At 39.3% G+C, this 23,824-nt stretch overlaps 1 protein-coding gene across 1 annotated transcript in view; it reads left to right on the top strand.

The window, feature by feature from the left end:
- The window catches only part of PDE3B (phosphodiesterase 3B), a 181,127-nt gene extending 157,766 nt beyond the window's left edge, over window positions 1-23,361 (top strand). Inside the window, exons 11-16 of the mRNA XM_059407921.1 lie at window positions 1,291-1,404; window positions 6,512-6,711; window positions 14,383-14,586; window positions 16,429-16,590; window positions 19,919-20,174; window positions 21,605-23,361. Of these exons, the coding sequence (XP_059263904.1) occupies window positions 1,291-1,404; window positions 6,512-6,711; window positions 14,383-14,586; window positions 16,429-16,590; window positions 19,919-20,174; window positions 21,605-21,819 (1,151 nt within the window). The 3' untranslated portion in view covers window positions 21,820-23,361. The remainder of the gene's footprint in view (window positions 1-1,290; window positions 1,405-6,511; window positions 6,712-14,382; window positions 14,587-16,428; window positions 16,591-19,918; window positions 20,175-21,604) is intronic.
- Window positions 23,362-23,824: the final 463 nt, after the last annotated feature.

Raw genomic sequence — 23,824 nt, 5'->3', positions numbered from 1 at the left:
TTTACAAATGGAAATTCCACTAGTCTCTACTCCATACATAGTGATAAGCCACAGAAAGCGCAGAGTAGAATTCCTGGCACATAGTAAAAGGTCAGTAAAAGGTGTTCACTATATGAATAATTAAGCTTCTGACAGACTGACCTCACGTCACATGGATGGCCTGAAGACTTAGTATTGTGTCATCTGCTGATTGTACCTGGTACTCATTAACTATTGAAGTGCTGGACTTTTACTGAATATCAGCTGTGACTGTAATCATTAGATCCATGGAGATTATATCATTTAATCTTTGTTGGAAAGTTTATATTATCTACCTTTCACAGGTGAAAAGTACAAACTCAAAAGAATCTTTCCCAAGATTCTAAAACTCTTAGAAACGGCAAAACTGGGTTTCACTTGTAGGTCTTGCTTTTTCACATAGTGATAGTCAGTAAACCAGTGTTTGCTTGATTATGTGCTGTGTCTCAGACACTGTTCTGGATGTTTTTGTATGTCATTTTAACATTTTGTCCTTCCAGCAGGCCTGAGAGGTAGGTATGTCTCATCTTTTTTTGGGGGGGGGTATATGTGTTTTTTTTGTGCAGGGGAGGGGAGAGTGGGGAGTTCAAGTATCTATAATTTTTAAGTGTTGCCTTTATGCAAACATTGGTCTCCCTAATCCACGCACTATTTACATAGTATTTTTAAAGCTACAAAATAGCAACCTTCAGTAAAGTTTTCAGTGCCTTTCAATTAGCGCTTGTTACTTGCCTTTTCTGTGACTGCCTTACTAGTATTTGTATTTGTGAAAGTTTTTATAAGAGAAGTTTTTAATACATCAAGAGACTTTAAAAAAGTAAGATGAAACCAAAGTTTCCTGGCTGGCCCAGTCACTGAAACATGGTACTCTTGATCTCAGGGTCATAAGTTCAAGCCCCGTGTTGGGCACTGAGCCTACTTTAAAAAAAAAAAAAAAGATGAAATATAATTGTGGGAAGTTATTCCAAGCCATACATTTTATTAATGAGGGTATAAGATAGTAGAAAATTATTGTACTTTTAAAAATGTCCTCTGTTGGGGCGCCTGGGTAGCTCAAATGGTTAGGCGTCTGCCTTCAGCTCAGGTCGTGACTCTGGGGTCCTGAGATTGAGTTCCACGTCAGGCTCCCTGCTCAGCAGGGAGCCTTCCTCTCCCTTTCCTGCTCCCCCTGCTTCTGCGAGCTCTCTCTATGTCAAATAAATAAAATCCTTAAAAAAAAAAAATGTCCTGTGTTTAACATAACATTTTTGTAAAATGTTTTGATGACTTTAGATCACAATCGCATACACGCCACAGATGTCCTGCACGCGGTTTGGTATCTGACAACGCGGCCAGTTCCTGGGTTACAGCAGATCCACAGTGACCGTGCAACAGGAAATGAAACAGGTACTTACGTCTAAAAGCTTCCTTTTAGTTGTTTGTCCAGAAATAATAAATCAAGCTTTCTCCTTTCATTACCTCTCTTCTTTTAAAAATTGCTCTAAGTAAACTTTGGTACATGTAAATGACTATATAAATGTTGATGCATAGTAATGGTATGCAAATTAGAAAAGCTACAATTCACCTTAAGTTAAGATGCAGTACTGTTGAATCTACTGTATTTCTTCTGTGTGTCCCATCCTGAAGCTTGCCATCTGGAATAGCATGATAATCATTTGTTTGTTCTTTTCTTTCAGTTCTTGGTTTTCTTGTTGTAGGTGTATCATGTAAATTTAAAATATATAACCTACCCAGTGAAATGGCCATACTTAAAAGCCTTATGTATGCATGTAAATGATAACATTAAAAACCTTTCATAATATTTATGTTTTGCTCCCAAAGAAGTTAATTCTGTTCCTCATCATAAATACAATTATTTATACAAATGTACTAATTTACATAACATGGTTCTCTTACTCTATTTTGTAGAAGAGGGAGGAACTACTCCAGTGAGATACATACACACACACACACCCCCGCCAACACACCCACACCCATCAGGACAGAATCTGCTTAGTTACAAACACCTGAAAAACATTATCATGTTAATCAGGGCGGATGTCATAGGCTCAGCTGTCGCTTTACAGTCTTTGGTCATTGAGTCCAAAGTACTGCCATTAGGTTTTCTACCTCGTCATACTTACTCTTTCCTCGTCCTCCTTATTCCTTCCATTAGTTCCGTACTTCCATCAGATCATTTTCTTCAGTTTTTGTTTGTAGATGTAGCTATTTTCTTAGAAGAATATTTTCATATTTTAGCCCATTTGATGATAGTGATTGATTTTGTCTGATCCTTACTATCGAGAGGAAATAAGGTTTCTACTATACATGGGAGGATATAACGTAGGGTTTTTTTGTGTGTTTTTTTGGCCTTTACGGTACTCCCATGTCCGGTGATCACCATGTGGTGATCAACTGTCATCAGAATCACAGCAGTGCAGACCTTTGAAAATGTAGGTCATTCCACTAGGCAGAGTACCATGATCAGTAGAGATGCTGGCCGAGGACAAAGGGAAGATGGAATAAGAAGATGAGAAATCTGAGGTCCAGCTATGTGACCAGTCTCAGAAGTGAAGTCTATAATAGCCAGATGCATTTTCCTCATTGCTATTTATTTTATATAATAAGGAAATTTTTTCTTCCTCTTTCTCATTCTCCTACCATCCAAACATTGGTGGACTTTGGGGTTCTTTCTACTTTGGGACTATTATGAATAATGCTGCTATAAATATTCTTGTACTGGTTTCTGTGTGGATACGTTTTCATTTCTCTTGGGCACATTCTTAGCTGCGGAATTCCTGGGTCATCAGATGATTCTGTGCTTAACATTTTGAGAATCTGTCAAAATGTTTTCAGGGTGGCTGCACTATTTTATTTTCTCACCAACAATCCAATATTTTGCTGCCACTTGTTATTATCTTTCTGATAGCCATTCAAGTGGCTGCGAAGTGGTATTTCATTGCGGTTTGGATTTACATTACCTCATGGCTAATAATGTTGAATGCCGTGCCATTTGTCTGTCTTCTTTGAAGAGATGTCTGTTCATGTCTTTCAACCATTTTTAAATTTGGTCCTTTATCTTTTTATTATTGAGGTCTAGGAGTTCTTTGTAGATTTTAGATATAAGTTCCTTACCAGATTTATGATTTGCAGCTATTTTCTCCCATTCTGTAAGTTGCCTGTTTACTTTCTTAATGGTGTCTGTTGAAGTACAAACATTTTAAATTTTGATATAGTCTAATTTATCTTTTTCTTATTTTACTCATGCTTTTGGTATCATATCAAAGAAGGGTTTTGCCTCCCCCAAGATTATGAAGGTTTACTCCTTTGTTTTCTTCTAGGAGTTTCATAGTTATAGGAAGTTTAGGTCTGTGACCCATTGGAACTAATTTGGGGGATAAAAGAGGTCTTTCTTTTGCACATGAATATCCAGTTGTCCCAGAACCATTTGTTGAAAAGAGTTCTTAATATATACTCCACATAGTTGCCTCTTAAATGTTACAAAATCTATTTCTACCTTATAAGATGTGAGCATTAAATGAAACAGTGTCTGAAAAAGGCTAACATCATGCAGGGCACAGAAATGGCTCTTCAGCATGGTCTTAGCACCCTTGTACAAAATCAGTTGGCCACAAATATGAGGGTTTCTTTCTGGACTTTTAGTTTTATTCCATTGATTTTTTTGTTTGTCCTCATACCAGTACATTATCTTCATTACTAAAGCTTTGTTAGTAAGCTTTGAAATTGGTAAGTTTAAGTCCTTCAACTTTGTTCTTTTTCCAGATTGTTCTGGCTCTTCTGGTTCTCTTGTATTTCCGTATGGATTGAGGTCCAGCTTGTGAATTTCTACCAAAGAAAAAGAAAGAAAGAAAAAAAAACCCAGCTAGGATTTTGATAGGGATTGTATGAAATCTGTAGATCATTTTGGGAAAGTATTGCTGTTTTAACAGTAGTAAGTCTTCTGGTCGATGAGCATGGGTGTTTTTTCCACTTATTTAAGTCGTCTTTAACTTCTTTCAACAATATTTTTTAATTTGCAAAATACTGGTTTTGTACTTCTTTTAAGTTTATTCCTAAGTATTGTATTCTTTTTGATGCTAGTGTAAATGGGATGGGTTTGGGGGCTCATTTTTTGATTATTCATTGCTATCATATATAAAAATAATTGATTTTTTGCATATTGATCTTTTATCCTGCAATCTTGATCACTTTTATTCTGATAGTTTTTTAGTTGCTTTCTTAGGATTTTTCTATATACAAGAGCATGTCAACTCTAAGCAGAGATAGTTTTACCTCTTTGTTGTCTGCTGGTCTCAGCCTGTCAATAACCATTGTTGGGGCTGGACCAGCTCTTGTGGTTACTATGATTACAAGATGCCCTTTAGTGATTACCATCAAGAAACTTAAAAAAAAACAAGGGGGTTTATTACTTAAAGGAATTGAAAATTACACATCATAAGTAGGACCACAGAGCAAGGTCACAGGAGAAGAGAGAGAGAGGTCACGGGGCGGGAGAGGGAGAGAACACGCACAGTCGTGCATGCAGGTAAACATGTCTGAGGTTTATTGGGGTCAAGAGTGGGGGGTTTCAGTGGCTCACACTTTATTGGTGAATTTAAAGAGTAAGAGGAGGAATTTAAAGCTTGGGTAGAGAAAAAACCAGCAGCCCAAATGGTCAGTTATTGAAATCAACCAAGATTTCTAAAACAGAAGTGGCCTGGCTGTGGATCTAGACAGGGAGGCTGGCAGGGTGTTTCTTCGAGATCAGTGTCTTTGAAGTGGTGCTTCTTTGAAATGGGTACCTGGGAGAGCAAAGCTTAAATCAGGCACTTATGGTTAGTACAAAAAGTGGGGAAAACTGTCAGGGATTACCCTATACACTTCTCTTCCAGTCTGGATGCCTTTTACTGAGGCCTCCATTTAAATTGATCAGCCAATTAAAAGAATCACCATTTTCTGAAAGAAAGTAAACAAATGGGATCTATGATAATTATGCTGAAATGTCCTTGCCAGCTATTTTATTTTTCATAGTATTAATTTCATGTCACAAAAAGCAAAACCGAATATTCATCTTAGAGTCCTAATAAGTCGGTTTTAAGTAACTGGGTTTTAAAAGGATGTCTTTTGCCATTTTTGTTACTTTATATGTGTCTTTATAATTCTAGGGAGGCCCAGAATGCATATAACATAGGGAAAATTCAAATTATTGGCTGATGTTGATAACTACGTCCTATTAGAAATTTGAATGTTAAATATATCTTTATGCATTTAACTACCTTAATTTTTTATAATTATTTTTTTAAAGTTCTAGTGTGGGTGATTCTAAAACTCAATTTAAATAAAAATGTTATAAATGACAAAAATAATGAGGTATCTCTATAATTATCACTAGTGTATATTAAAGTCATTATGTTAAAAAATTCATTTGGGGGCACCTGGGTGGCTCAGTGGGTTAAAGCCTCTGCCTTCAGCTTGGGTCATGATCCCAGGATCCTGGGCTCGAGCCAGGACCCTCCTCTCTCTCTGCCTGCCTCTCTGACTACTTGTGATCTCTGTCAAATAAATAAATAAAATCTTAAAAAAAAAAAAAATTCATGTGATGGCAAATACTGAGTGAAATAAATTATGATGAAGATTATTTTGGACTCTGACAAGCCAGAACATTATTCCTAGTTTCCACCGATGCAGTCGGTAAAATCTCCTGTCTCTCTAATATCTTTGTGGTTTTACTCTAAATATGGATTATTTTTTCCTCCATATACTTCCTATTTAAGATCATTTCAGCAAAATTAATAGAATGACCATCTGAATAGATAAAGCCACAAAAACGCAAGAAAAAAAAATCAGTGGTAAGATACTAAAGCATGGAAAGTATGGTGTTGATTGTGAAAATATTGTTCCTAACTAGAGGATTAAAAAGAGAATTGTGAGACATTCTTCAGTTTTCTACATCTCATTTTCCAGTTTTTCTTGCCATTGTCTTCTAAGGGCTTCATGGAAAGAAAAAGAGAAGGGGAAAAGGAGTTGTAATCAGGGCTACAAATGAAATGTTATCTCTCTGGTAGGATTTGAAAAGCATCGTATGCTGAGAAACTTAGTTTGTTAATACATTAAATTCCTAAATCTCCATACAGTTTTCACAAAATTTTATTCTCTAGATTGCTTTATCCTGTTAACTTTCTGTGTGCTGGCCATTATCTCTAGTCCTTAAATAATAAGTGTTAAGAAAACTAGAGGTTTGTAAAAATTATTATTAGCCTAATAAGAGAACATCATAAAAATCTCATAGTGTCTTATGAAGTAAGTGACTGTAGCATCAATGTTCAACCTTTTTCTTCTCTGGGAGCATGTATGTTGGAGAGAATGTTTTGTTTTAAGTCTTTGTTTATAAATAGTTTATTTCTTAGCTTAATCAACAAGAGAAATAATCGCATTACCTGTGGGGAATCCCCTCCTCAGTCTCATTTTGTGAGGAAGTAATATGTAATGCTGGTTTATTTTGCTTGTTCCTCAGATTCTGGTGGTAGAATGAGCCCTGGACAAATTGCTTACATTTCTTCGAGGAGCTGCTCTATTCCAGATGACAGCTATGGTTGCCTTTCTTCAAACATTCCTGCGCTGGAATTGATGGCTCTCTATGTGGCGGCTGCCATGCACGATTATGATCACCCAGGGAGGACAAATGCGTTTCTGGTGGCTACAAATGCCCCTCAGGTAGGAAATACTGTTTCAGAAAGTTACAAGAGTGATTCTGAAATTTCAGAAGGGTGTTGTATATATCCTTTTGTAATCCACCCTTCAGCTGAATCAGGTAACCATTCCATGTGCACTGTAATTAATTGGATTTTAACACATAACAGCCTTGACATAAGATGTGCAAAAGAATGAAGAAAAAAATTACCTTCTCCTACCTCAAAATATGAAATTCTGGAATCCTTGCTGCCAGTATTTTTGCCTTTGATTAAATTGATGAGACTGACTAGATGTAAGCCTGATTCTTCTTCCTTTCCATGGCTGAAAGTGTAATGATGAGGAAGTATCATTTTCCTTGATGTCCTCTTTTTTCCTCAAGACTCACTCTAAAGCTCGTAACACTGCATATATTAATGTATGTAAACATTCCTTCTAGTACCATGTTATTTTTGTACCCAGTACAGCTGATAAGGTGCAAAGTTCCTTTACTGTCAAAATTTGCATAAGAGGTAGGAGTTCCCACTCGCTTTACACTTTCGGGCTTGGAACTAAATCCGTGGTTTTAAGTGGTCGTGGGTGTTTGTTTAGGCTGGTGATTCCTGAAATGTCATCTTTGCTTCTAACTGCATGCCTTACAAAGGACAAGTGGTTGGTTCAGCTTGCTGAATTCATCTTGTGTCTTCACCACTCTGTGTGTAAACCTCACTTCTGATTTTTTCATCTTCTGTAGCCATCCTGTGTCGCTCTTGACCCATTTCTCTCCCACACTCTCACTGTTTAAAACAGAGATCGGTTCTCTAGCCAGAAGAACAGGATTCAGAGACAGGGAGAGAGGGTTAAAAATGCCACATAATTCGTTTCTCCTGTGGCACTTTATTTATTAATAGTCCATGATTTCCATAGGTAACCTTTTAATGAATTTCAGTCTAGATATTAATATTTGTCTACTTTCTAAGAACAGCTGTGGGAGAGATTATAAACTAAGGGGCCCATGCCTCCTCACGCTCTCCAGGAAGCGGAGGTACTCTCTCACTCTCACTTCACACTTTAAAAACCTGGGCTTGTGGGGAGTTGGGGATCTGGACAGAAGGGGCACAGAGCAAAAAGCACTGGTCTTAAGATCGAGAGACCTGAGTTCAGTTTCTGATTACCCAGTCATTAGCCGTGTGATCTTAGGTGAATAACCCTTATCTTTCTGAGCTTCAGAATACAGACCGGATATGATTAAGGGTAAAGGGACAGCAAATGGAGGGTTGCTATTCCGTGTATCTTGGAGGCTCCTGAATCGGGTGTCTTATAGACAGAGATTACCAACTTTTTCTCTTCTGCTCTTGGCTTTAGATCTTTCATGGCCAGGTGAGTACAGGTGAGTCCGACTTAGTACCTCTCCTCCAAGGGGATGACGAGTGGGGGCACTCCAGTGTTACTGCTGCATTGTTGCAGATAAACCAATGATATCTGAAAGTCATCCCTACAAGTTCCATGCTGGGAACTGTTGTCCTAATCAAAATAAAAATGTGAAGTCTGGATAGAATACCAGTAATACATGTAATTTCTAACTTCTCATTGTTAAAGACAGCCGGTAGAGGAAGCAATGGGAAGTGTGGGAAGGGACAGGAAATTGACAGGGCATTCAGCTGTTGAGAAGGGATGGTCTTCCACCCAGTCTCCTTGCTCACTGCCCGTGGGTCTGTACTCAACCCAGAGCATGCGAGTAGCTCTGTTGTGCGTTACATCACTTTCTGTTCCAGACCCTCCAGTGGCATTCACCTCACTCCTAGTAAAAGTCATTGTAATGGCTCGGGGGTTGATTCTTCTGCCTTAATTCACCCATGTCCAGCCTCAGTGGCCTCCTGGCTGTTTTCTTCTGTATCCCAGGCATGCACACTCCCTTTCTGAGGGCCTTTCCACTTCCGTCCTCCCTGTCCGGAGTGGTCTCTCCCTGCATATCTACATGTTCATGTTGTCACTAGTTCCGTTAACAATCCACGAGCCCCTCCTGGAGCTCCTTATGTTCCTTCCCTGCTTTGTTTTCCACAGCAGTGATCATCCAGCATACCGTCTGTTTTGTTTATGACGGGTCTCTCCTCAGTGGAATATGTTTTCCTGAGAATAAGGATTTTGCCTTATTCCCTAACACCTAGAATAGTGCCTGACACATAAAAGTTGTTTAGTAAATATTTGTTGAATGTTGAAGGATGCCTGATTTCTTTGCTCTGCAGGACTGCTAGTTTGTCTGAAATATCCTGTTCTTCCTAAAGTAATGAAATTCGTGAGACCTTCTGCTAGTGCGTGTGAGATAAGGACCCTTCTGTGAAAGCCTGAGGCGTGTTTATTAGGTAATAAGTAGATCTTCTCATCCTGGGAAGCTCAGTGGGTCTAATTAGGCCACAATTAGTGAAAAATGTTATTGCGTCAATAGTAGTATAGAATACCACCAACTGGATCAAACATTTTTCTCCATTCTCCTGGCAAGGAAAGGACGCTGGGAAGGTATAGGAGGATTGTTTTAAATTCTTGCTATGAAAGAACATGAAACACTTAGGTTTATCCTGAAGAGATGCCAGTATTAAAATTCTACGAGATTTCTGAGCTATTTCCAAATGAAAACTGGCTGAAAGATGGGGAATGGTGCCTGAAGTATTAGAGTTTGAGAATATTTTGATGATATTTGGGGTAAAAGAAAATGTAATTTGAGGATGAAATCTGTAAATTGGAGACACTCATAAACAGTTTATCCCCCAAAATATGGATCAAGGTGGTGACTAAACACATGCATTTGACTCCTCATTGTAACAGACGAATAGGTGGGGAAGGGTATTATCATCAGAAGCTTAACGAGTTTTCCAGAAATTTCTGTTTCTGGAAAATGAAAAACAGATGATATGGAGAAGTGAAAGTAGACTAGAGGTGGATACAGCTCAAGTGAACTCTAGAGAGACTCCTGATGCCATTTGCCCTGGCTTGCTACGCACACACGTGCACGTGCACCCCAGTCCCTATACACCTACACTACACATCCTTAAATAAAGCTTCTACAAACCTGCACTTAATCTCCAGGCAGAAAACTTATCTCTTAGATATTGAAGGAAACTACCAGAAGAGAGTAAGAATTACTAGTTGTGAGTATTAGTACTCCAGAGTAAATCCTTCTCATTTTGGAAACTTAACAGCTGGTGTCTGGTCTCATAACTGTAGAGCAGAACCTACTAAGTAACAAACACCATCCACATCCATAGGGTTCCTACTCATCTTTCCAAATTAAAGAGACTCAACACTAAACAGAAGAGAATCTTCTCTCTCTTTCTCTTTTTTAAAAATATCAATAGATAACCCAAGGATCACTAGACAGAACATTAACCAGTAGCTTGGAAAGAAAAGTTTAAAAATGGACAGGGTAACCAACTATAGGGGAGAAAAAAAATCTAGGGAGTAGAAAAACTGGTAAGTTTTTAAAAAACGAATTCTCAGAATTTGAGAAACACTGCATTTCTAAGAACAGCAAGCTATGAAAAAGGAAACATCAGAGAACAAGTTAGAACTCTTAGGAACTAAAAATATTACTAAAAAAAAAAAAATCTAAAAATTCAGTACAAGCCCTGGAAGTAAATTTCCAGGTAACCTCTGCCAGAATGCAGAGTAGAAAGAGAAGGAGATGGAAAATATCAGGAAGGGAAAAATGGGACACAGTGGACCAAGTCATGAGCTGATTGTTTGAGTTTCAGAAAAAGACGGTCTTTGGATTGAAGGGGCTCAGCAGGTGCCAGAGAAGTTGAATGGGGGAGAAAACACCAAAAATCTGCACATGGAGTACCAATATACATATAAAAGAACAATAATCTGGGGTGCCTGGGTGGCTCAGTGGGTTAAGTCTCTGCCTTCAGCTCAGGTCATGATCTCAGGGTCCTGGGATTGAGCCCCACATTGGGCTCTTTGCTCAGCAAGGAACCCGTTTCCCCCTCTGTCTCTACCTCTCTGCCTACTTGTGATCTCTGTCAAATAAATAAATGAAATCTTTTTTAAAAAAATTAAAACAACAAAAAAACAAAAACCCAACTGGCACCATATTTTAGCAACAATGAATGCTCGAGGGTACTGGAATTAACAAATATTGGATGCCTACTGGGGGAGAGGCACTATTCTAGGCATCATTACTGAACAAAACAGGCCAAAAAACATCTCTGCTCCCATAGAACGTACATTCCAGAAAAGGAAGAAGAAGAGTAAATAGCGTATGTAGGAGGCAGAGAGAGAAATGATTATGATGTCCGAGCTAGGGAAAAAGTAACCCAGGGAGGGGAGGGGAAGGGGAGTGCTGGCCTAAAGATACTATTTTCAAGTTATATTTCTGTATCCCGCTAAGCTACAGCTGAGTGTAAGAGCAAAAATGAAGAGAATCTCAGATATAGAGGTGAAATAAATCATGTACCCACTCACCCCTAGAAAGTCACCTAAAAAACATGTCTTAGCAAAATAAGAGTGATAAGGAAAACAAAGGATCTTAGAAGATACAGGGTTATCAGAAATTTTTGAACAAACCCAGAACTTGAGGATAAAGGAGTCCTGTTCATCCTGACTATTTAAGGAGAAATACCTTCTCTCTTTCTCTCCCCTCACCCCGCCCCCCATTTAAAACCAGCTGCTTTTTTTTCCTGTAGCACCTGAGTTACTACCTCTATTGGATTTCTTAAAATTTTTTTTACATGAAAACAATTTTTCTTAATCCAAGATTTTTTACTTTTTGGAAGTACCCTCTTTAATCTCATGAGTATAACCTAGTGACTTTTTAATGTTTCCTCGTCTCTTTTGTTTCAAAAGGGGACATTTGGTCACACATTTGTCAGCCTCTTCTTTTTGTGATCTAAGCCTTTGCTATGTCTGTTGGGCTTTCTTTTCATTTATCGAAAGGTGTTTATTATTTGTTAAGATTTATTCTGTCAGTTTGTATTAAACCCTGTTTCATCTTTCCAACTCAAAAAGAGGGTAAAAAGCAGTTTGGGATCATCACCTAATTTGCTTTGCCAAACTAAAGATGTGCCTGTGATGCGAAGGGAGGGAATCCCTTAGCTGGAGAAAGCAGGGGTCAAGATGCTTTAGCACAAAGTCCAAGCACGTCAGTTACTGCAGCTCCAAACTAGCTGGGCGTGGTCTTCTGTCTCCGTCATCATCAGAGAGCCTCAGTAAATGGCCGCTGAGGCTTCCTGTTTTACCTGGAATGGTTTTCGCACCGAGTTTAGGGTTGGTTTATTGTTCCGTGTCTTCAGCCAGTATTCTTCCTAAAGTGGAACAGACATTTGTCTCCTACTTACTGCTCCATGATTGTTTGTCTCTCATTATCTGGGAGGTCGTGGGTTTATTGGGGCCCAGCAGGGGACTCCTTCCACTTACTCCCCAGGTGGGTTTTTCCTTCTCATGTGTTAACTTAGTTGACCTCTCCTCCATCCAGTCCCACTTTCCCCATGTATCCAGTATCCCCACTGAAGTTTCCACTATGGTGATCACGTCTAGATTTTAATATCGATTCCTATTTTTATGCCCCTATTGTATATTTCTTTGGTAATTTCGAAGGGCAGTTTGAACGGTGAAGAAATTCTGAACTTACTTCTTTTACTGATGTTGCTAGCCAAGAGTTTATTAAGTCAGCTAGCTGGATAGGACACTTATTATATATTGTGCTGTACTGAGATGGAAGTTTGATGACTTCTTCCTGAATAGACAAAGCTGTTCTAATAATTTACCAGTTTTCATCAGATTTGATTATGAATTAATGAAATCACTATTAAATATAAATCAACTCCTTAGGGAGTCTTTGAAGCTTATTCTTTCTCTTTGAGCTTGATATTTGGAAGTTGTTAGAAGGCTAGTATAAAATGCCTTTTGTTTTGACCTATAACTGATAATGTAACAATGTGTTAATTCGAAGGCACACAGCATGTTCATTTGATACACACATCACTGTAATACTACCATCATGTCCCCTAATAGCCTATCTTTTTTATGGTGAGTACATTTAAGATCTAGTCTCTTAGCAACTTTCCAAGTATATAATATAGTACTATTAACTATAATAATACTATTAACTATAATCACAGTGCTGGGCGTTAGATCGCCAAAACTTTTCCTATAACTGCAAGTTTGTACCCTTTGACCAACATCTCTCCAATTACCCCACCCTCTGGTAAACTTGTCTGTGTTTCCATGAGTTCACCATTTTAGGATTCCACATATAAGAAGTACAATACAGTATGTATTTTTTGATTCAACTCACTTAGCATCATGCTCTCAAGGTCCATCCATGTTGTCTCAAATGGCAGGATTTACCTACCTTCTTTCTCATGGCTAAATAAATATTGCATTTCTCTCTCTCACACACATACACCCCACATCTTTATCCATTCGTCCACTGATGAATGATCACAGCTGACCGGTCATGAACTGACTGTTAGAGTTCCAGGAGTTCCACAGGTCATGAACTGACTATTGGAGTTCCAGAAAAAGATGGTCTTTAGATTGAAGGGGTTCAGCAGGTGCCAGAGAAGTTGAATGGGGAGAAAACACCAAAAATCTGCACATGGAGTACCATGGTAAAATGGAAAAAAAAAAAAAAATTCCTGAAAGAATGACAACAGCATACATATAAAAGAACAAAAATCCAACTAGCACCGTATTTTAGCAGATTTGACAGAGAAACGCAGCAAGAGAGGGAACAGAAGCAGGGGGGATGGGGGAGGGAGAAGCAGCTTCCCGCTGAGGAGGGATCCCAACGCAGGGCTCGACACCAGGACCTTGGGATCATGACCTGAACCAAAGGCAGACACTTAATGTCTGAGCCTCCCAGGTGCCCCTAAGCCACTGGTTTTTAAAGTCTGTATTCCAAAGTTCTAGAGTAGGGAGGGTCTTGCACTGAAATGAGGTGGAGTGGCACACCAGCTGAACCAAAGGATGTGTTTTTACCTGTTTCGTGCTTCTCTTATTCCCGGGCACTGTGTCAGGGTCGTAATGTGGGAATGTGTCCTTCTGGGACATGCAGGACTCTTGCTCACCAGGGACAGTGCTCCTGCTTCCTCGTCTCTGGTCATCAGCACCTTCCTTGGATTGCATGCTCGCTGAAGACAAGAAACATGTCCCTAAACCTGCTCTCTCTCTAATGATTTCACTGATAGCAGCTTTATCTAAGAAGGTTCATGGATTCAGTGAAGTAGACCTCAAATTTCAGCTTTACATCTTTTTAAAGATTTTATTTACTTATTTGACAGAGAAGGAGATCACAAGTAGGCAGAGAGGCAGGCAGAGAGAGGGGGAAGCAGACTCCCCATTAAGCAGAGAGTCTGATGCGGGGCTCAATCCCAGGACCCTGAGATCACGAGCTAAGCTGAAGGCAGAGACTTAACCCACTGAGCTACCCAGGCGCCCTTCAGCTTTACATCTCTTGAGGGCAGCATGGTATCTGGGAAGATGAACTTTGGAGTGAATTGCCCTTTCACTTACTAGATATATCTGCTGGAGAGGTATGTCTTACTCTTCTTGTACTTCAGTAAGCCCATTTAGAAAATTATCACAACCCTTCTTTACAGATATTAAAATGTTCAGCATAGAGTAACTACTCATTATTTATATTCTTCTAGCCTAACTCTGTTTATTATTAAAGATTAGTATCTCTGAGATGCCTGACTCCTTTTTATTACTTTTCAGGCAGTTTTGTACAACGACAGATCTGTTCTAGAAAATCATCATGCTGCATCAGCTTGGAATCTGTATCTCTCTCGCCCAGAATACAACTTCCTTCTTAATCTTGATCATGTGGAATTCAAGCGTTTTCGTTTTTTAGTAATTGAAGCAATCCTTGCCACAGATCTTAAAAAGCATTTTGATTTCCTTGCTGAATTCAACGCCAAGGTTTGTGATACAACTTAGTGTCTGGTTTTACTGATGGAAATCACTATTGTCAGTATTACTAATAAGTTTTTTTTTTTAATATGTTAAGCTAGAATTAATACTACTCATAAAGTAATAATATCTGATGGGAATCAATATATGTGTCAATATTTTTAAAATAACTTTTTATTATAACACATCCTAACCATACTATCACTTGCTACCTTTCGACATGTCAGACTTACAACTTTCTTTCTCATGGTGATAAGCCAATTCATGATATCAAAAGCTTTTAGAGGCACACTGGAGAAAGTTGTGCAGTGCCATGTAAGGTACTTTGTGAAACTGAAGATGGGTTTCTCAGAAGCCAGTTAATGCTTTCCTCACTTCTCCTGTTAATCCCTTTTTTCTGTTCGTGTTAAACTGGCTGGTGTGGGTGAGAAGTACCCTCCACTCTTCCACTGGAGAATAATGCGTTCGTCTGACAACTGCCTGGGAGCTGCCCTGTAATGGCAGTAGCGCCAGCTAAGAATGAGTAGAGAACAGGTGAAGTCCCCGAGGTCAGGAATTCACATTCGTATTGAGAAACACTGCCCTCTGGTTTTAGGGGTGGAGAACTGCTGAGAACCACCACTTCATAGATGGTGAAGGGAGGGCACTCCCTCTTTGGCCGGCAGGAAGCCTTTGTTTCCTTGATGATATTTGTGACGTAAAGGAAAGGTGTACCCTCAGGGTAGAGGAACTGATAACAAAGGAATACTAGATTTAACCCCCTGGGTGGAGACCCTATATGGGGCTGTCATGATATTAATAAAATACTTCTAAAAAAAAAATCAGCAAGAAATCCATATGCCTTTATAATTATTTTATAGTTGTGGAGCTCTGTTAACTTTTATTTAATAATAAAATTCATTCAAGTGCTAAGAGTAGTAGAAGATTTCACAGGTAAAAGATCACCTAGTCCAATGCTCTTGAATCTGCGCTTCTCAGAAGTTTCTATTCCACAGTCTCTCAGAAAAATGCCGAGTGGGGCTCTGGATCTCCTACATGGTTTCAATCCAAAAAGCTCTCCAAACTTTCAAGTGTTTGATAGTGGTGGTCTAAATAAATTTTCCTTTGACAAAAGGATCTGGTGCCCAAAAAACTATTCTCAAACCAAAGTTCAGAAGCCACTGATCTGGCCCATTTATTTCATTCTTTTACAAAAGGAAATTTGAGTTTTTGAAAGGCAGAATAATTCTCCTAATTAGTGATGATAATTATATTTAAATAACCGTGTTAGTATTTAACATTTACTGTGAACAAGGCATTTTTCATTTATTAATCCTCATGGTAATATGGCTAGATTGGTACTACTTTTCTTGTTTTAGAGATGAAGAGAGTTAGATTCAAGGAGGATAAGTGATTTTTCTATTATTATACAGTGAGTAAATCATTGATTCGGGATTTGAAACCAGAGGGATCAGCTTTTAAGACTTACGTTCTTTCAACTATATCATATTTTCCTTTCACAGCTGAAGCCTACTTACTTCTCTGTAGATACTAAGTGTTCTTTTTAAAAGTAGAATTAGTTACAATTTTTAAATGATTTATCAATGTTTTGCATACACATAAATGTAGTGTATATTATATATTAACACGTTATATGCACGTTACAATTTTCCATGGTAATCACAAATATTGAAACCCATGGTTACGTTTTTATGGTGTTCTGCCTCCAGTGAAGCAAAATTATGACACTTCAAAGGGATATTTAACCCACATTCCTTCCTGTAATTTAGATAGGAAGCAGTTTTAAGATAATTTGGTTAAAACAAAACTCCTGTGCCCTCAGAACCTAAAATAACTGTTTTTCCAAAATAGGCCAATGATGTAAACAGCAGTGGTATAGAATGGAGCAATGAGAGTGATCGCCTCTTAGTATGCCAAGTGTGCATCAAGCTGGCAGACATCAATGGCCCCGCCAAAGTTCGGGACTTGCATTTGAAATGGACAGAAGGCATTGTCAATGAGTTTTATGAGCAGGTAAGTTCAATGTGAGACGGGCGGGATTTTTGAGAGCTGCCCTCCGAAGGCATTAGTTTTCGGGATTTGGATAGCTACATTAAATGTTGGAAGCCTGCTTACTTTGACCAAAAACAGTTAGAAATTGTAGAATTTGCACTGCTCTTAGTATTTTCTCAGCTCCTTTTCACTGATAAAAATTTAAAAAATAGCTCATTCCCAACTGACATGGGTCGAATGTCCCTTGAGGCTACAGGTCAGGGCTCTTAAAACCCTGAGTGCCCATGACTTTGGATGGTTTATTTCCAGATAAACCTGGATTTTCAATTGATTCAGGGTATTTATTTATTGACTCAGGATATGATATTTAGAGAATATCAACCCGTTTTCAACTCCGCTGTAGAAAGACTGCCTGCCTGCCTTAAAAAACATCAACTGGGTAAAAGTCCTGGTTGTGGTGGGCATAGGCAGCTGGACATTTGAGGGCTAGAAATGGGGATAAAGTAGGTTTTTCGTGGTTTTTAAAGATTTGGAGATTAAAAACAAGCTCTTCCCAGTTTTAAAATCTTTCACATACTACTCCTGTAAGGGAACTCAGTTTTGTGTGCCCCACACGCAGCGGAGCTGGTCACAGAGAGGCTGAGTGTGCATCAAAGAGTTCACCTGAGAGGCGGCCGCACCTGGAGTGGCAGGGCTCAGACTGGGCTCCTCACGGCGGGAGAGTCCGAGCACATAAGGCAAATGAAAAGGATGTGCGTACGTGGGAGAAGAGCTGTGTGATGGCAGAAGTCAAGGAAAGGAAATTAGGAAGTAGGGAGGGTCGCAGTGGAAACATGGTAGCAAGCTGCGTGCCAAGAGCAAGCAGATTCGGGCAAAAAGGTACAGTTAACATAAAAAGTTAAGCATTACAAAACCTCTGGTTACTGGTTTCAGTACCACTTTGCAGAATATTTGTCTTTTTTTTTTTTGGTCCAATTCTTAAGCTCCCTACAATGTAGAGGTACAAGCCAGCATTTCATTATTTCCAAATTACCAGATACATCTGGACTTTGGAGCTGTGTTCCTTGGGAATCCTTGTTGACCCTAATAATCAGGCAAGATCAAGAGGTCTACCAAATGAGGCCTTTGAGACAGAGTTTTCTTACCATGAGTTGCTACTCCAGCAGGGGTGATGAACTTGACCCCATAAACTGCATATTTACCCGTTCTAGCTTGTTACATCCGGGGTGTATTGAATAGTGAACGTGTAGTGTCTTTCACCCACCCTAGGGCTGTTTACAAGTTATAAAACACTGTGCTGTGAAAAAACCATGGGAATACATAAGGATCCAAGATTATTAATATTTTACCATTTTGATACATTTGAACTAAATTATATATAATTTGGAGATGAAAATGGTTATAAATATTCACCTAGAGATTGCGGTATACTATTTGCATATTACCATCTTCATTCTCAAAGATGGCTGAAGCTGGCCTTGGGCTTCAGCTCATATTCACAAAAGATGAATTTTACATTAAGGAAAGTGCCATCTTTATATTATCTGTGCAAACAGAAGTAACAAAAAAGCAGTAGTAGTATATGCCAACTTTAGAAGACTCACTAATTCAAAGAACATTAGAAAAGTTCATTTAGACCCAATTTATGATATATATATAGATATATAGATATATATGTATGTATATAAATATTTATTTATTTATTTGACAGACAGAGATCACAATTAGGCAGAGTGAGAGAAAGGGAAGCAGGCTCCCTGCTGAGCAGAGAGCCTGATGTGGGGCTGGATCCCAGGACCCTGGGATCATGACCTGAGCCGAAGGCAGAGACTTTAATCCACTGAGCCACCCAGGTGCCCCTATTTATAATATATTTTTAAAGTATATAGAATTCTTATTAAAGTGGGAAAACATGCTTAAGGTTGAAGCCTGGGTTCTCTTCTTCACTGGCAATGTGACCTTAAGTAAGTCTGTGCCTCAGCTTCTTCATTGATAAAATAGGAATATTTGATGGTATCTAGTTCATAAGGTTGCTATGAGAATTAGGTGAATTAATTAAGTTCTTAGTACAGTTCCTGACATATAAGTGCTCAATAAACGCCAGCTACTATAATTCCAGACCTGTCACAAAAAACGTTATTTCAGACAGTTTTACTTAATCTTTTTAAGTTTCATTATTCATATGTTAAAGGAGAAAAAGGTCATCTGGCATCCTACCACACAGGGTCGTCTTGAAGGCTTTCACAATCTGGTTATGCTATTAAGCATCCTTCCGATATGGATGCAAAATTCTAATCTTGCTGAACTTTTTATTATCTTAATTATCCTGTCTTTATATCCTTATAGTCATTTAAGTACCTTGGGCTAAGAAAAGCAAAACTTCTATTAAAAAAAAAAAAAAGCCAAACTTACAAAATTCTAGAATCCTGTGGATAAACCCAACTGAGGCTTGTTTGTTTTTTCCTTTTTCTTTTTCTGTAAACAACAGTTTTCTTCCTCACAGAAGGTAAAATCATAGATTTTTGATAATGGGCCAGTCACTAGAAGAGTTTTCTGGTTGTTTCCACAGGACATCGGAGATAGACGTTGCTTGCCCACGGTTCATTCTAGACTTTATACATTCCCCACCAGTTCAGAAACTAGGAACCAAAAGGTCACTAGGACCATTTGGGGAATCCTCAGTACTGTGCTAAATACTTGATACAACATTGCTTTTCATCCTCACAGCAAGCTTGTAAAGTAGATTATTTAAGACTTTACACCTGAAATGGGCATTGAGCGTGCGCCACACCGCACGTCTGGTAGAAAGTAGCAAAAGCAGGGTTTGAAAACGGCATCTGTCTAATCTCAGATTACACTCCTTGAAGCCCTGGAGACCACAGGGGAGGGTGTGGGCGGGCAGACGGTTGGACCCGAACTCCTCACCTCATCTCAGCTGCCCATACCTCTGCTTCTGCTCTTAGAAACGGGTAGGGTGCTGAAAGGCTTTTGCAAAATTCAACTCTGGGCATTTAAGGTACAACAACTTGCTGATACTATCTCCCCCTAGAGAAAGAGACATAACATTTTTCAGGTTGTTAGATTTGTTGTTTTGTATGTGTGTGTTTTTTTCTTGTTCACTGAACATTAATCATTTTGGTTGATTGGTGAGGTGTGAAAGTCTTACTTTGGATTTCTCAAGATATCTGAGAAATTATTACGGTTGAAATGACAGAGTAATTAGACACTTCTTTGTAATAATTATTTTGATGTAGACTGCATATTTAAAAAAAAGATAATATTAATAGGAAAAGCTCAGTGGTTATTCTTTCAACAGTTCAAAATGTACTTTTCTTTTAAAAATGATTAGGGAGATGAAGAAGCAAACCTCGGTTTGCCCATCAGTCCCTTCATGGATCGTTCTTCACCTCAACTAGCAAAACTCCAAGAATCTTTCATCACCCACATTGTGGGTCCTCTGTGTAACTCCTACGACGCCGCTGGCTTGCTGCCGGGTCAGTGGGTAGAAGCAGAAGAGGACGAGGACACTGAGAGTTGTTATGATGAGGAAGATGGTGAAGAATTAGATACCGATGATGAAGAAATAGAAGACAGTCTAAATCCTCGTAAGAATATAGGGATGCTGTGATTTCTTAAATGGATATTTACAATTAGTAACATTAAGTTTGGATCTCTGTTTTGGGGGGTTGTTTTGTTTTAGAGAGAGGGTGAGGGAGAATCCCAAGTGGGACTTGATCTCACAACCCCATGATCATGACCTGAGCTGAACTCAAGAGTCGGACGCTTAACTAGCTAATAAGCCCCTGGATCTTTAAGATACAGATTCAGGAGTTGTGTCTTGAGTAACTACTCTCTGAGTGTTCAGATTGAATGGGCTCTTGCGTCACTCCTGCGTGCTGGGGGACGTGCTCACGTGTTCACACCTGGTCTTTGTCTCTTCTGGGTCAGTCTGCTGCAGGAGGCCTTGCCTTTGCATGCTCTGTAGGGCTGTCACCATGTCTGACTTGGTGAGGTGAGGTGCTTCGTGTGGCTAGTGCACCCACCCCTGCTAAACTGCCTTCCTAGTGTCTGGGAAGGTGTATCACAACAGTTGGGAGAAGAGAAAACGTAGCTTCTCTAGCTCTAAGGGGAGAAGCAAGTTTAGGGCTGTGATGGATTTGAATTGCCAAACTGTAGGGACATAGTTTCCTATACAAAGCAGTGACCATAAATAGAGAAAAAAAATTTTGTCACTGTTGTAGCTATAAATGAAATCAGTTATTTGCTCTTTAAACTAGAATTGAAGGGGGGCACCTAGGTGGCTCAGTTGGTTAAGTGTCTGCCTTTGGCTCAGGTCATGACCTTGGGGTCCTGAGATCAAGTCCCACATCAGGCTCTCTGCTTAGTGGGGAGCCTGCTTCCCCCTCTCCCTCTGCTGCTCCCCTGCTTGTGCTCTCTCCCTTTCTCTCCTGCTCTCTGTCAAGTAAAGTAGAATTTAAATTATATCTAGCATTCCAGGCATGCTCTAAATGAGAACAGATAACATAATTCGGAAGAACTGCCCCCACCCCTCAGCTGTGTTCAGGGACACCATCAGGAAGAGTAGTCGCCGTCTGCCTCTACCCTCTGCGCATCATCATGGACAAGCTGACTGGCTTCCAAAAATTATTTATATTCACTGAAACCTTGGTAATGGTGTTTAATTCAATACCTAAAATCCTAAAAAGGTTGTTGAACTTCACATTGCTATTTATCATTTGAAACTTTAGGACCCCTCCTCCCCTCGCACTCCACCCAGTCTTCCCTGGTCCCCTCCTCTGCTTTATTTTCATCTGATAACACCACCAGCTCACCTTTCCCTTCTCCTGTTGCTTACCTGGGTCTTTCCATTAGAATATGGGCTCCACAGTGCCGATTATTTCCGTCTTGCTGTTTATTACTACAACCCCGGTGCCTGAAATAAGTGCCTGGAACGTAACAGGCACTCAGATGTTTAGTGAATGAACGAGGGAACTGTATTGCTACAATCACGATATATTGCTTTTAAATTTCGCAGAACCGCAAAGGAGGAAAGGCAGACGGCGAATATTTTGTCAGCTCATGCACCACCTCACGGAAAACCACAAGATATGGAAGGAAATGATAGAGGAAGAAGAGAAATGTAAAGTTGATGGGAATAAACTGCCGGCGGAAATTCCTTCCTTACCTCAAGCAGATGATATTCAGGTCATTGAAGAAGCAGATGAAGAAGAGGAGAGGCCGTTGGAATGAAAGAAAAGGCATTTGGAAGAAGCCTGGAGGGCTGTGCCCCAGGGTCAGTGTGCGGACCCGCGTCGGACCATTCTTGCGGGGACTGGCCCAGCCACTGTGAGAGGCTCCTCGCCACGAGGACTCTGCATGTACCCTTGGAGCACGGCTCCCGCTGACCCAAGTCGCGAAGCTGTGCCTGGACGCCTTCACTGGGACACCAGTGCTCTGTCGTAATGATGCTTTGGTAGTAAGCGCTTCCTTTTCACGAATGGTAGCTAGAACTAAAAATTCAAGTGACTTCGGTTTCCAGCGTGGCCAGAACTTTTTGCTTTCATGAAAACAGGATTCCTATTGTTTTTTTTTTCCCCGAACGTGTCTTTTAGGTCTTTGAACATTTTGGCGAGGGGTGGGGGGGAGTCTGTGCCCATCTAAAAAGGAATCCAGTGTTGCCTTTCCAAGGGGCCTGTTCAGTGCAAGAACTGCTCAGAGCTGTGCTCCCAGCTGCGTTTATCCATGAAAAACTGACCTTCGTTAAGTATAACAGAATCCAGGTGCATCGATCTCTGATGCTTCTTACTGTTATGTGTCTCCTCTACATGTGTTCGATTTCTGCTCGGAGTATTCAGGTTTGCCGTGGACATCAGAAGTCTGAGTTCCAGTCCCACTGACTTATTAACATTCCATGCTTGAATTTTTGAAGCTGTTTCGGGTGTTAACAATGACGGGATTTTCTTCTTTAGTCAAAAATGGTTCTTACTACTGTTGCTCAGGATTCATACTTTTAAACATTTAGTTAATAAAAACACAGATTTGTCAGAAGGAAAAGGAATTGCCCTAAAGATGTTAATCTTTTATGAAATGAGCATTACTCCTTATTAGATAAATTCAAGTCTAATCAAAGAAAGAGGAGGGCTCCGAAAGCCACAGCGAATAATTGGATTATGTGCTTATGTCCGGATCCTATGTTAGGTGTCACGCGTTTAGTCACTGTAAAACTGATGCCCATCCTTGTTCATTTCCTGCTGCCTTGAGACTACATGACAGAAGTGACCTAGGACTACTGAGTACTGCTAACCCAACTGTGAGTCTAATTAAAAAAAAAAATTGGTAGGAATACTTAATTGCAAAGAAAATGGACCATATTTACAATGTTCATGAACTCCTTGGGTACAGATACGTACCTGAGTCGTGAAAGATTGTTGATGATCTAAAGAATAGTCTAAATGCTAACAGGATGGGAGACTAAATTATTTTTTCTTGGAGACCATATTTTGGAACAATGGCTTTTTAGACAGTAAAACCATTAATTTTCTAAGATGATTTCTTTTAAGTATAATGTCAGGCAGTTTCTTACCTACCTAGAATTATTTGGCATTTCTCAAAGATATTAAAGATCTTTAGAAGTGTTGGAAGTTTTGATTTTGTATAATATTGAATGGATCACCAAGCTTTATTTATTAGACATGTTGAGTGTGAAGTTCCTTCCTGCCACTTTTGCTACCACTGCCACATAATTTGTAATCTGGTCACACATTATTGAGTAATAAAATTTTAACTAATTTATTGAGTTTGCACTTTAAATGTATATATCCTGGGCTCTTATTTCCCTGGTGTACATTTTGCATCCTCCATAAGTATATTTCTAATATTGGAAAGTACGTGTGTATAAATTCACATGTGCACATATACATAATGAGACTCGGATTTCCTATTAAAATTTTGTATGGGGGTTAAGGTATGTATTTTCTCAAAAGGAATGTTTTTTATTAAAAATACTATTACTGAGAACTCATTTTTAAATAATTTAACTTTTAAATTTATCCTTTGCTAAATAATTGACATATTAAAGTAGACCAAACACTAAGAAGTATCCTAGCTGAAGCAAATTCATAAACTTTAAGAAATGAATCTGACTATATTAAGTATACACAGTGCTATTAAATGCAATCTTACTTGAAAAGTTGCCAGAAGGGATGCCTGGGTGGCTCAGTCCATTAAGCGTCTGTCTTTGGCTCAGGTCATGATC

This window comes from Mustela nigripes, chromosome 1, assembly GCF_022355385.1.
Source record: "Mustela nigripes isolate SB6536 chromosome 1, MUSNIG.SB6536, whole genome shotgun sequence".
NCBI lineage: Eukaryota > Metazoa > Chordata > Mammalia > Carnivora > Mustelidae > Mustela > Mustela nigripes.
Note: the sequence above shows the minus strand (reverse complement) of the source record. Positions and strands in the feature narration are given on the sequence as shown.